The sequence below is a fragment of the Bombus bifarius genome, unplaced genomic scaffold (genome assembly GCF_011952205.1).
Source record: "Bombus bifarius isolate JDL3187 unplaced genomic scaffold, Bbif_JDL3187 scf7180000007970, whole genome shotgun sequence".
Lineage (NCBI taxonomy): Eukaryota > Metazoa > Arthropoda > Insecta > Hymenoptera > Apidae > Bombus > Bombus bifarius.
This window is the reverse complement of record NW_022884356.1, coordinates 1086980-1102140: the sequence shown is the minus strand read 5'-3', so window position 1 is coordinate 1102140 and position 15161 is coordinate 1086980. Positions and strand designations below refer to the sequence as shown.

The 15161-nt window shown below is 39.8% G+C and overlaps 1 protein-coding gene across 1 annotated transcript in view; it reads left to right on the top strand.

The window, feature by feature from the left end:
* LOC117211453 overlaps nucleotides 1-12822 on the top strand; it is a 135543-nt gene extending 122721 nt beyond the window's left edge. The window contains exons 12-19 of the mRNA XM_033455349.1: nucleotides 5139-5364; nucleotides 6640-6875; nucleotides 7446-7776; nucleotides 8051-8265; nucleotides 8533-8735; nucleotides 8835-9007; nucleotides 9086-9250; nucleotides 9772-12822. Coding sequence (XP_033311240.1) covers nucleotides 5139-5364; nucleotides 6640-6875; nucleotides 7446-7776; nucleotides 8051-8265; nucleotides 8533-8735; nucleotides 8835-9007; nucleotides 9086-9250; nucleotides 9772-10262 — 2040 coding nt within the window. The 3' untranslated portion in view covers nucleotides 10263-12822. The remainder of the gene's footprint in view (nucleotides 1-5138; nucleotides 5365-6639; nucleotides 6876-7445; nucleotides 7777-8050; nucleotides 8266-8532; nucleotides 8736-8834; nucleotides 9008-9085; nucleotides 9251-9771) is intronic.
* The last annotated feature ends 2339 nt before the right edge of the window (nucleotides 12823-15161 follow it).

Here is a 15161-nt window from a genome sequence, read left to right as displayed (position 1 = left end):
ATATTCGAAAATGAACAAAATATTGGAAATGTATTGAGTGGGCAACTAAGTGATTGTCATTACCATCTAATGACAAAATCCGCAATCACTTGGTTGCCAACCAATAGTATAAAGAAATGGGGTGTTTGGCCAGTTAGCTGGTGCGACCTCCTTAACACTTTACCGACCGATAGCCTATTAATCGGGGTTTTGTCGTCGACAATTTTTCTCATTATTTGAGCAGTAATTTGTTATTTAGTAGTAAGGTACCTTGCTCAGTTGCATTGCTTTGTAAACTTTTACAGTTTTATACCAATTTGAAAAACTTTCGTTCGCTATGAACGAAAAGAATGATATTGGAGAGTCTAAACCGAAACACAGCTGGCGCCAGGGAGAATCTGCGCCTGAGATGCTGGTCGGAGCAAGCGGTCGGTAAAGTGTTAAGAACTTTGAAAAAACTTTGAAACGTGTACCTGAAATGCGTGGCGAGAAGTAAGCGACATCTGGTGAAACGCAGAGTATCGAAACGATTGCTTTATTTTTGAATTTTATTAGCGACAGTTGCTGGTCGTAACGCGAGATATTGCCATTTCTTCGTGACGAGTATATTCGACAAGAAACAGTTAACTGCTTAAAATAAGTTAAACTATCGTCTCTACGTAGGTTCCATTCTTTCAATCACGTTCGTAGAGACAGGAATTTGCATAAAAATATCCATGGTGTAATTGAGAATTTTAAATATTTAAACCGCTGGCTGCTTTCACTTGCTTTCGGCGATTAAACGCGAACGTCCGTCGCTTTCTTCAATACTTCAGATCATATCGATCGCCGTAAAATTAAATGGAATCAGAATGAAATTTCCTATCTGTTTCCAGTTTAAACCTGATGATCTTAAACCTACAAATTTGTTCTCTTTCTCCGTGTTGCATTAAAGTACTCTCCACTTGGAATTAGCATCGACGTTAGAAAATCAACACGCGATCTTCTTACGAAAAGCGATTGATAAAAATCGAGCAAAATGTTCAGCCAGTTCTGGACGAGACACGATGTACGTTGTTTTTATTATTTAATTTATACTTTACAATTTGTCCAGCTGAACATTTGGTAAATTTTTCTTTTGCTAAATAACATGCGGATGGCTACCCCTAGCGGGATACCATCTTCGAGTATGGTCGTCCGTGACTACCAATAACATAAACGGCCCATTGGGGAAGAATGTTGTCTTACATCATCAATTTATTATTATTTCGCCATTATATGCTTTGAATAATAAAAATACTCTCGTGGAGTCCTGAGCGAAACATGTGATTTCGACGTGGCAGTCAGAGTGTTTTAATCGCCGAAATAAACGTATAGGAACACTTAGATTACACTTAGAATTGATATGAAAATAGTTTCAGATTTATTTAATATGCGATGTACAAGATATTCGTCGATATACATTTGCACGCGTCTCAGTGCTCTCTTTGTCTCGCCATCTTCTATATCACATTACCAATGGAACAGTTGCATTCGTCTGTTTTACGAGACGCTGTGCACGCACATACTCCTACACATTCATACTCATATATGTGTGTCACTACTACACGGCTAATCTAGTGTAGCACACGAAATTTCTTTTTTTTTATTATTTAATTTGTACCTTACAATTTGTCCAGCTGGAAATTTGGTAAATGTGTCTAACTTAATTGCTAAATAACATGTGGATGGCTAACCCCAGCGGGATACCATCTTCGAGTTTGACTATTTTGTTTCTTTAGTGAGGTTAATGGGCTGTTTTCTTTTTGATCTTTCTATGAAACGAGCGTGTCTCCGTGATCAGGATTTCAACTTCTGACAAATTTTTACATTGCCTGATCGACAAACACGGCGATGTTTATGCACTCGATTTTGTACGCGAACTTTCGCTGCCAGAATTATAGGAAATCCATCGAGCTGACGTTGGCGAAGCCATACGCGCGCACCACGAGAGTAAACGGGGCTTCGTGCAAGTATTTCTGTCCTGCCAGTGCTTAATCGCCATGGCCGTTACATAAACGGCCGCGAATCGCTTTTGCCATGATTTTTGCGTCAGCGATGCGCTTTATCGCTCGGTGGGCGTCGATCGCCGAACGGGTCTCCTGCTGATATCACGACGATTGTAATTCGACGCTCGGCAACGTGCGATTTAACCTTCCAGAGAGTTTCTTTTCTATCGGCAGGCAGCTAAGTGATTACGGATTTTGTCATTAGGTGGCATTGACATAATCCGCAATCACTTAGTTGCCAAGCCAGATATAGGACTTAACGAGAGCAAATTTAGCTGCGCTTACGAGACGCTCGTTGCAATACGCGCGTTCGTTTGCACAATTTTGTTATTCGTTTTTTTTTTTTTTGCGTGTTGCTTAGCTCTTTCGTATTTCGTTGAGGGTAGCCGAATTATCTAAACTCAAGCTTTTTTATTTGCTACGAGTTACTTGAATTAAAAAAAAAGAAAAAAACGTTTAAACAATCGACTTGTAATTCGCAACGATCCCATCGTTTTTGGTAAAACATACACGCGCTATGACAATTTCTCGTCCTAAAGTTTCCTCTATTTAAGCTGCTATTACGCTCTATTTACGACTTATTTACATGGACGTGGTAATTAGAAAACAAAGTCGATGTTTTATTAGCTGCGTCGATGTTTCATTAGTTACTTTCGTTACCATGAAAATTGCCATGCTTCGAAAATTCTATTACAGAATCAGTTTCGTTATACCGCGTGTTTAGAGCTGACGAATATCCAAAATGACCCAACAACGCAACACTATAAGTACCTTTTCCTTTCGTTTTGCGTTTCGAACGTCGACGATTCCAGCGTTAGATCGGTCGACTGGAGTATAATATTGGCAATTAAGTGATTGCGGATTTTGTCAATACCACCTAATGACAAAATCCGCAATCACTTAGTTGCCAAGCCAAATAACTCGTCTAATCTGAACGAGACGCGGCATCATCTCGACTGAGGATAGTCGAATCAGGTGAATTTTTATTTTAAATGTCAAATGCTTGCTCGATGTCACGATAGATCTTGGATGTCTCTTATTCACTGGATCGTTTATTGTCACACGTTCAGGTGTTTCTTACATCAATGTGTTACGATGTTTGCTTGTTAAACGTTTTATCGTTAGGAAAAATCGCCAGGAATTTTGTCTACACGAGGTAGGTTTTGCATGAGTCGTCGTTTATTCCAGCTGAAATACGTTCAAACGGAAACCGAACGAGTCGATGAATAATTAATAAATCAACCGCGCAAAGCAACGTATCCGATATCGTGCCCGGATTCCTGAAATAAATATTCTATATTAAATCGTCCCTTTTTCCTTATTCTATCTCGACGTTCAATGGCTGTCAAATGTACGTACTGTTTACGGACGACGTTTGCTAAAATTGCACAAGGCCACGTCGTGTGACGAACAACAAGGTAAGACAATTAAATTTGTCTGCGAATGAATTGCGATCGAATGGAACCGGCCGATAAAATAACAGTGTTCCTATTCGTATCAGCATCTTCGCTATGTTTAACGTCGTTGTGAAGGCAAATAACAAACGTTGTATATCTTCGATATGCAAGGTACGTCTCCGCGTGACATTAAAAGTCATGATTTCTGCTATACCGACACCGTACGCTTTTCTTCTATAGACATTGTTCTATCTGCATCGCTATGACACGATCTTAGCGCTCCATCGACTCTGTAACGATTCCAAACGTTACAAAATAGTCATAATATTTGCAGCTTTGTCCAATCGCCGTTTAAACAGCATTTCTTCGAGAAGTGCAATCAGTTTTAGTTATCGTGATACCACAGACTTTGTTTGCTTTGTTTAATGTTAAACATTATCATTTCAAACACTGTGACACGATCTTCGTGTTCAGTCGATTCTACAACAAATCTCAAGATTAGTTTCTTCATCTGAAGTTTCTTCTTCGAGAAGAGCGTCCGGTTTTTGCCATCCTGACATTGCTGACTTTGTTTCCATAGACATTTTCATTTCAAACATTGTGACACGATCCTCGTGTTCAGTCGATTCTGTTGAGAAACGTTAGGTTGGCACGATCGCTAGTTACTACAAGCTAAGTTGGTACGACTTCTAACGACGCTCTTTTGTCTTAGAAGTCGAACACGTGTTAATTGACCGAGTGTATTCTGTGTGTTAAGACGTGTTTGTACGAGGCGGAAAAATATATTGGAGAAAATCAGAGGTCCGGGGATCGATTAATTATTAACCCCAAACCCATTTCAATCAACAGATTCTACAATTCTAGAGATTACGGAACGAACGAGATGTCCAAAATCGTCGCTATCTGAAGTTTCTTCTTCGAGAAGATCAGCTTTTGTTATCGTGACATTGCTGACTTTATTTCCATAGACATTTTCATTTCAAACACTGTGACATAATCTTCGTGTTCGGTCGATTCTACGACAATTCTAAAGATTGCAGGACGAAAAGATGTTCAAGATCGTCGCTATCTGAAGTTTCTTCTTCGAAAAGAGCAATCGATTTTTGCCATCGTCACAGCACGACATACTTTTCGCTGTTATCTTCATACAATTTAATGTCCTGACATCTAGTTACTCTTAATTTTTCGTAGGCAATCTGGGCCATTTGTGACGCAAGAGAAACTTCTCTAGCGAACTCTTAGCGAATGATCCCTTCCCGAAGATTCTTTTAAACATTCTTTGTTTTATATTATTTCATTGAATCGCGTATGATCCATTCAGACGAACACCACAATATTTCACAAATTAGGTTTCATATTTGTACAAAGATTTGTTGCAAAGGACGTGTTTGTAAAAGAAAGACACTTTTGCAGCAACCTAATATAGTAAAATACCTCGATAAGCATTGCAGAATTTCTCGAATTAAATCGGGTTTGACCGACGATGAAATCATCTATCCATCGTCGGTGTCCAAATAAAAAATTTTCATAGCAACAGAATTAACAGAAATGATCAATAAAATAGAAAAAACCTTTTCACCTTTTAATTACGCGAACGTAATTAATAAATAATTCACTGTCGCGTGAAAACGTACCTGCGTATAATTCAACCTGTTGAATTTTCCAGTGTTTTTAGCGGATAATTGGATGTACCTGGAATCGATGAAACGGGTGTAAACGAACGGTTTGATTGTAGGAACAGCTGCGGAAACGAAAAGATGAAGAGGAGAGACAGGAGATACTCAATCGGTCGCTACGCGGCTCTACCAAGTTGCACGCGTTGGAAAGCCACGCGACCAGTCTCTCGGGTCAGGAAAATCTCGCGTACGCCCAGGACGAGGTGACCACCACCACCGTCAGCCGCGCACCGCATGTCACCGCGAGCGCCACGCTAGAAGTCGAGGAGCCTCCCAGGCCCCTCAGTAAGTCGTATTTTCCCTCCAGATATACGCCAGCAGTTCAAGGACCACTTCGCTCGATGACGCACTAATGACACTCGTCGTGGCCCATTAGGCCTCCTATTTATGCTCCGATAACTCCTCCATTCCCTTTTTAATTCAGACGTTTTTCAGACTTCGCCCAGATTTTATCCCATTGGTGTATCGTAATTGCGTTTCCTTCGTTTAATCAACTTGCCGTGATATTTGTTGCCGTGACCCTTATGCCAATGATCTGCCATCTTGCTGCGTATTTCTGCACTCGAACAACGTCTACTGTTAATAACGTCTACCTACAATTGGAAATCTCGTTAGTAGAAAATAATTATTGACACAGAGCAAGTTGAAGTTGATTGTACGTTGTATCCCTGTTCCAATAGCTGGCATAGCTTGGGTAAGTAATAGTAATCGCGTAGGAGAACTTTCCAGAAAATGATATTCTAGCGTGACACTATGACGAGTATAGAGTAGACTAAAGACGCTTAAATTTCCTGTTCCAAATTCATAATTCTGGGTATTCGTAAGATCGGTATCATTGATGTCCAATAGCTTTAATAGAAAAATAAGGAAATTAAAATTTCATTAATATAATATACAATTTTGAATGATGGGAATTTAATTGGGGTTAAAGTCCAAATAATTTCAATAGTATAATTTTTTAATCAAGTTAAAATTAAAAAATTATTAAGTATAAAATACCTTAATTAGTTAAATACTCTAATTAATAAGTATAAGCTACCTAGTGGATCGTACAGTGCCTACGAGAAGTATGGTATGCGCACGCCATTAACGAGCCGCAGGAGGCTTTTTTCTAATAGCAAGTTACCACATTTACCACGCTAATTGATTAGCTGCAAGTATATTGAATTCCGTAAGATTTACTAGCACCTTCGTGTGACTACGAAAACCGTACAAATACTATGAAACTGAAACGTAGAATCGGGAAGATTCTTTGAGATACCAGAGTACGTGCAGACACTTTTTGCGGTAGACACTGTAGTCAACTGCCAAGTGTAAACGGAGAGAAAAGAATTTCCATACGGGAAGTGTGTATATTTAACGCAAGAATTTATCACAATATTGTAAGTCCTCTTCAAGTACGCGGAAAATTTGGAGTATTGGCATAAGGGTTAAGGAAGACATTAGCCGGTCGTTTACCCTTTCACGGAGTTCATAGTCGAACGGTAGAAAGCAACGGTGCCTCTGCGGACGAGAGACGTTTGTAGAATCTTTGTAACAGGCATTCGTTGCATATTTCAGCGTACGGAGAGGTCGTCGCGACGCTGGAGAGGCTACAGCTTCAGTTGCGCAATATTTCCGGTGCCCTAGGCATTTCGGGACCCGGCGTAGAAGCGGAACTCGAAGCGGTGCGGACGCTCCTGGTGCAAAGTCGATTCGCATCTGCCCTCGCCACTCATCACGCCCTCAGAAATCGCTTAAGATCCAACAAAGTTCTGAAACATCACGCTGAAGACGCTTCCAGTTTGGCTCGCGACGTATGTACCCATTGTCATTGAAATTTTGACGGCTCTGGTCGAAGATCTCAAAAGAAAAATACAAAACGATAAGAATGCGCTGTCGTTGATTTATCAAGTTTGTTACGTTAGTTTGTTAAGCAGGCAGGAAATTGAGAGAAAAATGATATTACACGATCGAAGATGAAAAGAATTTGACAAGGTGGCGAAGTTTTTTTGTAGAAGCCAAAGGTATAGTCGAACCTCTCAAAGCCAAAATGATCAACTCCATCTTTTCGTCGAGTCCTCAATTTCGTAATCGGCTCATGAGGGTAAAATGCAAGGAACATTTAAGAGAATATCGTCATCTTCTTTTACTCTGCTGAGTTGATCCATGTGACTTTTGGTCAATTACTGTGAAAAACAATATTTTAATATCGATGTTGTAATATTCAGATGCAAAATCAAGTAAAAGAATAATTTTCCAATTACCTAACGGTGTGCCGAGTTTTGTAGAAAATAGGAAAATAAGGAAATACGATGTATCTTGTGCGTTCTTCTGTTCAATCGCCCCTTTAAGCGTATGGCTTTTATCATTGGTGAATATTTCAGTGTGTAGACATACTGGAGAAATGGCAGTCGTCGTCGACGGCAACAGGTGTCGGCGGAGCGGAAACGATCGCCGCCGTGGAGGAGCTGACCGGAATTTTGACGAGCTACGATATGGAAGCTCTTCTACTCGCTCACGACTCTATCATCTCTTACGTCGACGGATTGCAAAGGAAACAGAGTCCTTCGTCCTCGTCGCCGAGCGGTCCTCCGAGCCCTACCTCTAGCTGGAGAGGCTCCCGGGTCGTGGACAACATTAAAATTATCAGAATCGAGAAAACTAACGAACCTTTAGGTGCTACGGTTAGGAACGAGGGTGACGCTGTTATAATAGGTATTTTGGTTTCTTTTTCCGATAAAATTGTACGAAAACCTGGAACAAAGGTCAATAACACAGTTTGCGGATATTTTTTAAGAAAACGATGCGATGTAACGTTAAATGTTGATGCGAGAAACACGTTAGCTAAGCTTATGGACACAGTGTAATTTGGCTCTAAGATTTTTCTTAGTACTCCGCCTAAATGTGTTTCACACAAGTTTCTGTTGAATTACGCAAAAGTTATTATTGTTGGATTGTACGTTGAATAACCATAATAATGTTTACGAAGGTCGTGTTGTACGCGGAGGAGCGGCAGACAAGTCTGGACTCCTACACGAAGGCGATGAGGTTCTGGAAGTAAATGGCGTGGAAATGCGTGGCAAGAGCGTGAACGAGGTGTGCGATATTCTAGCCGGTATGCAGGGTAGTCTGACTTTCCTCGTGCTCCCAGCACCCACGAGTCACAGGAACAATCTGTCAAGTAGAAGGGAAGACACAAATCAGGTATCGACGATGTTTAACGTGTTATCAGGATATAGTGATTTTTACTAATATTCGGGAGCCACGCTGATCGACACCTTGTTCTATTCACATATTTATTCACAACGCTGTTATTTGACTAATCATTTTTCTGACGTATGAAAATAGTTATTGTAGTTAATGGAAACATTAATTTTATAGAACACCGTTGCATCCTGATATTAATAAAAGTCCCTGTACATTAACTGTAATATTTGATATTGACTTAACCCTTTAATATCATCTTCTCAGATACAACACATACGAGCCCACTTCGACTATGATCCCGAAGAAGATCCTTATATACCGTGCCGAGAATTGGGTGTCAGTTTCCAAAAGGGTGACGTGTTACACGTGATCTCTCAAGAGGATCCTAACTGGTGGCAGGCATATAGAGAGGGTGAAGAGGATCAGACTTTAGCTGGTCTGGTACCTAGCAAAGCCTTCCAACACCAGTATGTCAATATATATATAATCTTTTCTATATATATTCTATTCCTTGCTTATCAAACTTTTTTAAACATTGTCTGACTGATAATCCGAATTTCATCTAGGCGAGAATCCATGAAACAGACTATCGCCGGAGACAAATCGACCGTACGCGGCTCCAAGAAATCCAGTACGTTGTTGTGCGCCAGAAAGAATCCAAAGAAGAAGAAACGAAACAAGTTCGGGGCAAACTACAATGACGACGGGTATCCGCATTACGCAACGACAGCCATCGACGGTAGATACGAAAAGCATCATGGAAGACACTTCAGTACGTTCACCCTTTGTTTACTCATCAAACATTTACATTTTCTAGATTATGACAGCGAGGAGGTGCTTACGTACGAGGAAGTCGCGTTGTATTATCCAAGGGCGAATCACAAAAGACCGGTAGTCCTAATAGGGCCACCAAATATTGGACGACACGAGCTGAGACAGAGGCTGATGCAAGACAGCGAGCGTTTCGCAGCGGCAATTCCTCGTGAGCAAGAGATTCGTGTCGCACGCGTATTTCGAAAATGTGGCGATTCAAAATAATTCAGTCCTGTGTTAGAACAACAAAATCATCAAAGTGTCGAGACGCTTGTACACGTTTGCCATTCCGATTTGTAATTAATCTCTCATTTATTTCGGCACATGTTCTCGCATAGTCTTTCATTTTCTTTCTTTCTTCCGCTTCTCGGCCAGCCAATCACAGTCTCCCCCTCGCGCGCTCCTTTATTCGTCATTCAAATAATCGTTACAAGAGAGAAACGTTCAAGGGCTAAGACTAGAAAATTACACAAGTAATATTGCTTTATCGTTTTCTACGGTCTATCCTTGTCGCTAATGTCAAGCGTTTAGCAAATGGTTTTTTTGTCATAAGCTTTTAAACAGTTCTTTGTTTTTCTCGAAGAAACTCGTTCGAGTCGCATCATCTTTGAAATACGCGTGTAATACGTATAAATCACTTGTTCTTTATTCAAGGACAACCGTTCTACAGGAAGATACTCATTGTTTCAGATACGAGTCGTCCCAGGAAGGATTCGGAAGTGGACGGCCAGGACTACCACTTTATTTCTCGTTCTCAATTCGAGTCCGATATTCTCTGTCGAAAGTTCGTCGAGCACGGCGAATACGAGAAAGCTTATTACGGTACCTCCGTGGAAGCTATAAGATCCGTTGTAAATTCCGGTAAAATTTGTGTTCTTAATCTCCATCCGCAAAGCCTGAAGATCCTTCGAAATTCGGACTTGAAACCGTACGTGGTGTTCGTGGCGCCGCCGAGTTTGGAGAAGCTACGACAGAAGAGGATCAAGAATAACGAGAGCTTCAAGGAGGAGGAGTTAAAGGACATTATAGAGAAAGCGCGGGAAATGGAGGACAAATACGGTCATCTGTTCGATATGATCATTATAAATACGGACACGGATCGAGCGTACAATCAGCTGCTGACGGAGATCAATTCGTTGGAACGGGAGCCTCAATGGGTGCCTGCGTCTTGGGTTCAATAAATGAACGCAGGCTTTCGGGATACCATCGAGCCAGATATATTTTCGCTGAAACGTGTAGCGAAAGGCTAGGCAATTGAGAGAGGCGGCTTTAAAGTCTGACTGGAGATACTTCCAAGGACTGGTTCTTTTACTGGTGCCTGTTATACAATTTTACGTTTCGTACACGCGCGTAATTAAACTCCTTGCCAGGCTATCGTACTTCAAGTACCGCCGGTTTGGTGTAGTCTTCCGTGTCGTATATGGTGCCATCTGATATTCGAAGATCGTCGCGTCAGCAAGCATTTTAGAGGGCGTGGAAAATCCCCGTCTTGTTGTGATTTATCGTTCCTCGAGCCTCGAGGTCTGGCGTCCACCCAGGAAACAGGCAACGAGAACATCGAGATCCTCGACTTTGAATGTCGAAGAATCCTGCGATCGACTGGCGTGGCGCTTCTTTTTCATCGTAACCGGCAAACACTCTAGTTTTCCTCAGCGTAATTTGTACCGCGAGATGCCTCGAGGGAAAAATCGCTACTACTCCGCATAAGATATTATATAATAACGTTTTCCAAAGATGCGTGAATCTTGAAAGAGATCGTCCTACTTCTTTCAAAAGTCACCAGATAATTCCCCAGGATAACACCGAGCCGCGAAGAAAAAAAAAAGCGAACCGGAACCGCGAAAATCTTGGACGGCAGCAGCCTTTTCACTCCGCGAAAGAATCGAAAGACTTTCACACTCGTTCGTATCTTGCGCTGTCAGGAATTTTCACGGCGATCCTATAGCAGGGAGACGCGGTCTCTACCGCAGAGTTTTTTAAGTCAAAAAGAAATATTTCGCAGAACTTTGCGAGTTGTTAAACGATTAACGTAAAGACAAGAAAACAAAAAAAAAAAAAAAAACCACGTTTCCTCGTATTTGTAATTTCGTGTGAACTAGTAATTCGGAGAAGGCGGAACTCATAAACGTTTCATCGTTCGCCCTAGGCACTCTCTCGTGTTTGTTTAGAGAAAAGAATCATAACTTTTAATCCAAGTAGACATCGTTAATGCGAGTATAGACATAGGCTCGTGTGTGAACCAGCATAAACAAATTTTTAAGACACTTTGAAATGAAACAGGAACTTCTAGGGTACTCCTTTCGTTTTTCGTCCTCGAGCGACCATTAGACCTTTCTTCTTTTTGTTTTCTAATCCGACATCGATACTCCATGTCTCAGCCACTGTTATATTTACCACCCACGTGCATCCTCTTTATCCTCGACTAGCAATAACGCAAGATGTTTTTCGAGTCGAAGATCATCGCTGAAAATGAAACATGGTTTCGTGGCTCCAAAGAAAAGGAAAAAAAAAAGAAAATAAAATAAAAAAAAAAAACCAAAAGAGTTAAGCGAGAAGAAATTAATAGGAATCGCATCGATGATCGATCGTTTTTAGTTCAGAGAGGAGAGATTTTCCGAGGGTAGTTTAATTTCGATGTCGTAAACCCAGCTAGCAGCGAGAAAACAATGTTTCCAAATGAGAGAAACGCGAAAAAAAAAGAGATACTAATTGCTACCTTTTTAGCCCACTATTTAAACAAAAGAAAATTATGTTAAGAAATCACGCACGATGGTCGGAGTAATTGTGCCAAGTGATTGGGCCGCGTGTTAAGGAGGACACGAGAACTGAAATGTGCCAAAATATTTGAGTCTCTTTAGAAGAGACTGGGAGAGGGAGAGGGAGTTTTGTTCAGGAATGACGTATTATTAAAAGAGAAAGAAGGAGGAAAATGTGAGAGGCAAAGAAATACAAAGAGAGACAGAGAAGGAAGAAAGGACTTAGGAGAAACACGCTCAACGGCACTTTCGTATCTGTCATTATATTGATTCTGTAAATATTTGTGCACTTGTATAGAAAAAAAAGAAAGAGAAGATGAATAAGAAGTTATTATCGTTATTATTATTAAATATTATAATTATATTAATTATTATTATTATTATTATTATTATTATTATTACCATTAATTGCTTCGACTTTATTCTTGTTAATTGTCATCGTATCACCCGTATTCTATTTTCTCGAGCCATTTTGAGACACAGCTCGTTTTAAATCACGCGAACGAAGGTCAGTAACACGATTGTATTTTTTAAGTGCTAATCAAAAATCCCCGACGACAGCCTTTATTTCTGTCTTTTTTTTCGTCTTTTTTTTTTAGCTGGATCCGTGCTCGAGTATGCGGCGTCGTTAATGCGTTATGCCCGACAAATCAATTAGGATTTCCGTAGGTAATGCGTTAACAGTGCGCGCGTAATGTACAGAGAGAGAGAGAGAGAGAGAGAGAGAGAGAAAGAGAGAGAGAGAGAATGTGTGAGTTTGGAATGGTCCCTGTTCGAAGTGTGTGTACATTAATTACCGTTGCTCCCGAGTATTTTTCTCGACAATCCAACTTCATTTTATGTGTAAAATAAACGTACAACATCAAGGAGGAAATCTGTATGTATAGGTGCATACGTTTTGTATATACGTACGGTATATACGCACACATGTATGGGGAGAATCGAACGAGAACCGAATATCAAAAAAACCGACCATTGTTGTTAATCTCGAGTCAGCCATTTTTATGCCTTTTCGTTTCATCCAGCTGTTCTTCCTTCTCGAGCCCGTCAAACACGTATGAAACAAACGTAAAACCGGAAGTCTGAAATAGTCTGAATATACGAAGCGTTGCCTTATTCTTATCCTTTTTCTAACCTTTTTCTTTTTTTAACGTCTCCCTGTCCTTGGAGAAATGCGAAATTTTTTGAAGATTTTTCCTGACGGAAACTGTGTCTAGCAGAGCGATATCGTAGAGTTGTAACGTCGTTTAGAAGTCTGTGATGTGTTAGGTTAATCGAGTCGCTGTGTAGATCGTTGAGCATGGTGCGGGACCGAATTTAATTCCATTATCATTATGGGACCGTAAAGAATCACGAGAACACGCCAATAAAAGTGGCGAATTGATAACATTGCTCGGCGTAGACCGCGGAGTTTTATGCATTTTTTAGAAATTCCAAGGTGCACGTAATACATAGAGATAATGTAAAATATCTCTGTAACGTGTAGTCGATAAAACAGTTTTCTACCTGAGTTTTTGATTACATTCATAAAAATGTGAACTTGCATAAATATCCGCAGCCTACTTCGATGAGATCGGCTCGTATATCCGTCTTAAATGAAAATAAAGCACGAAGTGCCAGATGGCGTGCGGTACTATAATTAGCAATAACGAGGCGCGAAGCTAACAGCGCACAGCCGCGATAAAAGATTCTAAAGGAAAGAAAAAGAAAAGGGAAAGACTAAAATTAGCTTACGCGTTAACTATATGTTGTCTATCGTTTAAATAGACCGCGGGTAGGAGATCCAATGGACCGATCGTTCGTGGAGAGAAGAGAGAAAAAGAAATGAAGAAAGCTATTTATTTGAGACGCACGAAACATTAAACCGAACGAAAAATGCGTTTCATTTGGAGTAGAATTCACCTTGAGATTGAATATTCACGATTATTGCTGTTTCTCAAAGATATTATGTAGATGGACGATAAACTGGAAAATCATCGTCATATAAATATACATATAGATATATATATAAACAGGCACATATACATACAGTACCGCTCATAATTATTTTATATTTATTTCTATAATTATTTCACTTTTAGTATAAAAACTAAGCTAACATGTACGATTTCTTGATGAAACAATGAACACTATCTCGAATGAATTATAGTTTATAATTAATACTGTTTTAATTGAGTCGTGGATTATAGTATTAAATTTCAATCATTCCACTCATCGATTTTTAAAGTCATTCGAATAATTATGAACGGCAGTGTATACGTATGTGAAGACCACAGAGAAAAGACACGATAAGTCACATTTTTCATATGAGAGCAGTTTTAAAATCCAGTACCTTGTTTTGTTAGTCAATCACATACTATCAGAACTACCTTTGTATTGAATTTCATTATGAGGTCGTCCTTCTGTAAAATATTTATATCAGAACTATTGATCTCGAGAGTACTATGGTTATCATATTTTATTTTTTTCACAAAATTTCATTGGATGTGTCATCTATCGTTAAAACGCATATATCTTTGGACAGAAAAATAGGTTGTTCCACTTTTTAACTACGTTATACTAAAGTAAACCTGCTTATTTCTTTTTTTAACCACGAATTAATGTCAGAACCAGAACAAAATTGTACTTATGATATTTCTCTCCTGTAATCTTCGTATGTATATGTATGTACACAAACGTGAGACTTCAATCCTAAGGTAAAGCGAGATGTTCCTCGATATTGCAAAAGATCAACAGGAAGTATCACCATCGTTTCAGCCCCTGAATATCCTCCACACATTCTGTTACGTATTAAATAAAAGTTACTGTAATATTTCTAAGGTTGCTTGTCAACTTCACACACACACACACACACACACACACGCGCGCATGCACGTATGCACACACACATACAGAGCTCGATTGATCGATCATCGCCCTTTATAGCCTCGATCGTACTTTCCTCGCAGCTTGCTGCCAAAAGTCGACTAATTTTCTTCAAGAAATCGACTACAGAGAAAGAGAGAGAAAGAAGGCGAGATATTTAAGAATTTAATTAAGAAGCAACTCGATGGAGAAACTCGTTGGGATTTTAATCTCGAAAGAAGACGAAGGTAAAATAGCAAGCAGAAGAAAATAGCATTAGGAATGTTAGTAAGTTATTTGAAATTTCAACGCACGAGGGAGCGTAGACAATTAACCTTGCTACGATCCTAGAATTTCTATACTTCAATTTTGCTCTCGTTTTACCAAACAGAGACAATACGTAATTTTTTGAGAAAATATTTAATTCTGTTGCTTTCTTTGGATTTACACCTGTAATGGATGCTCTGTTTCAATAGAATT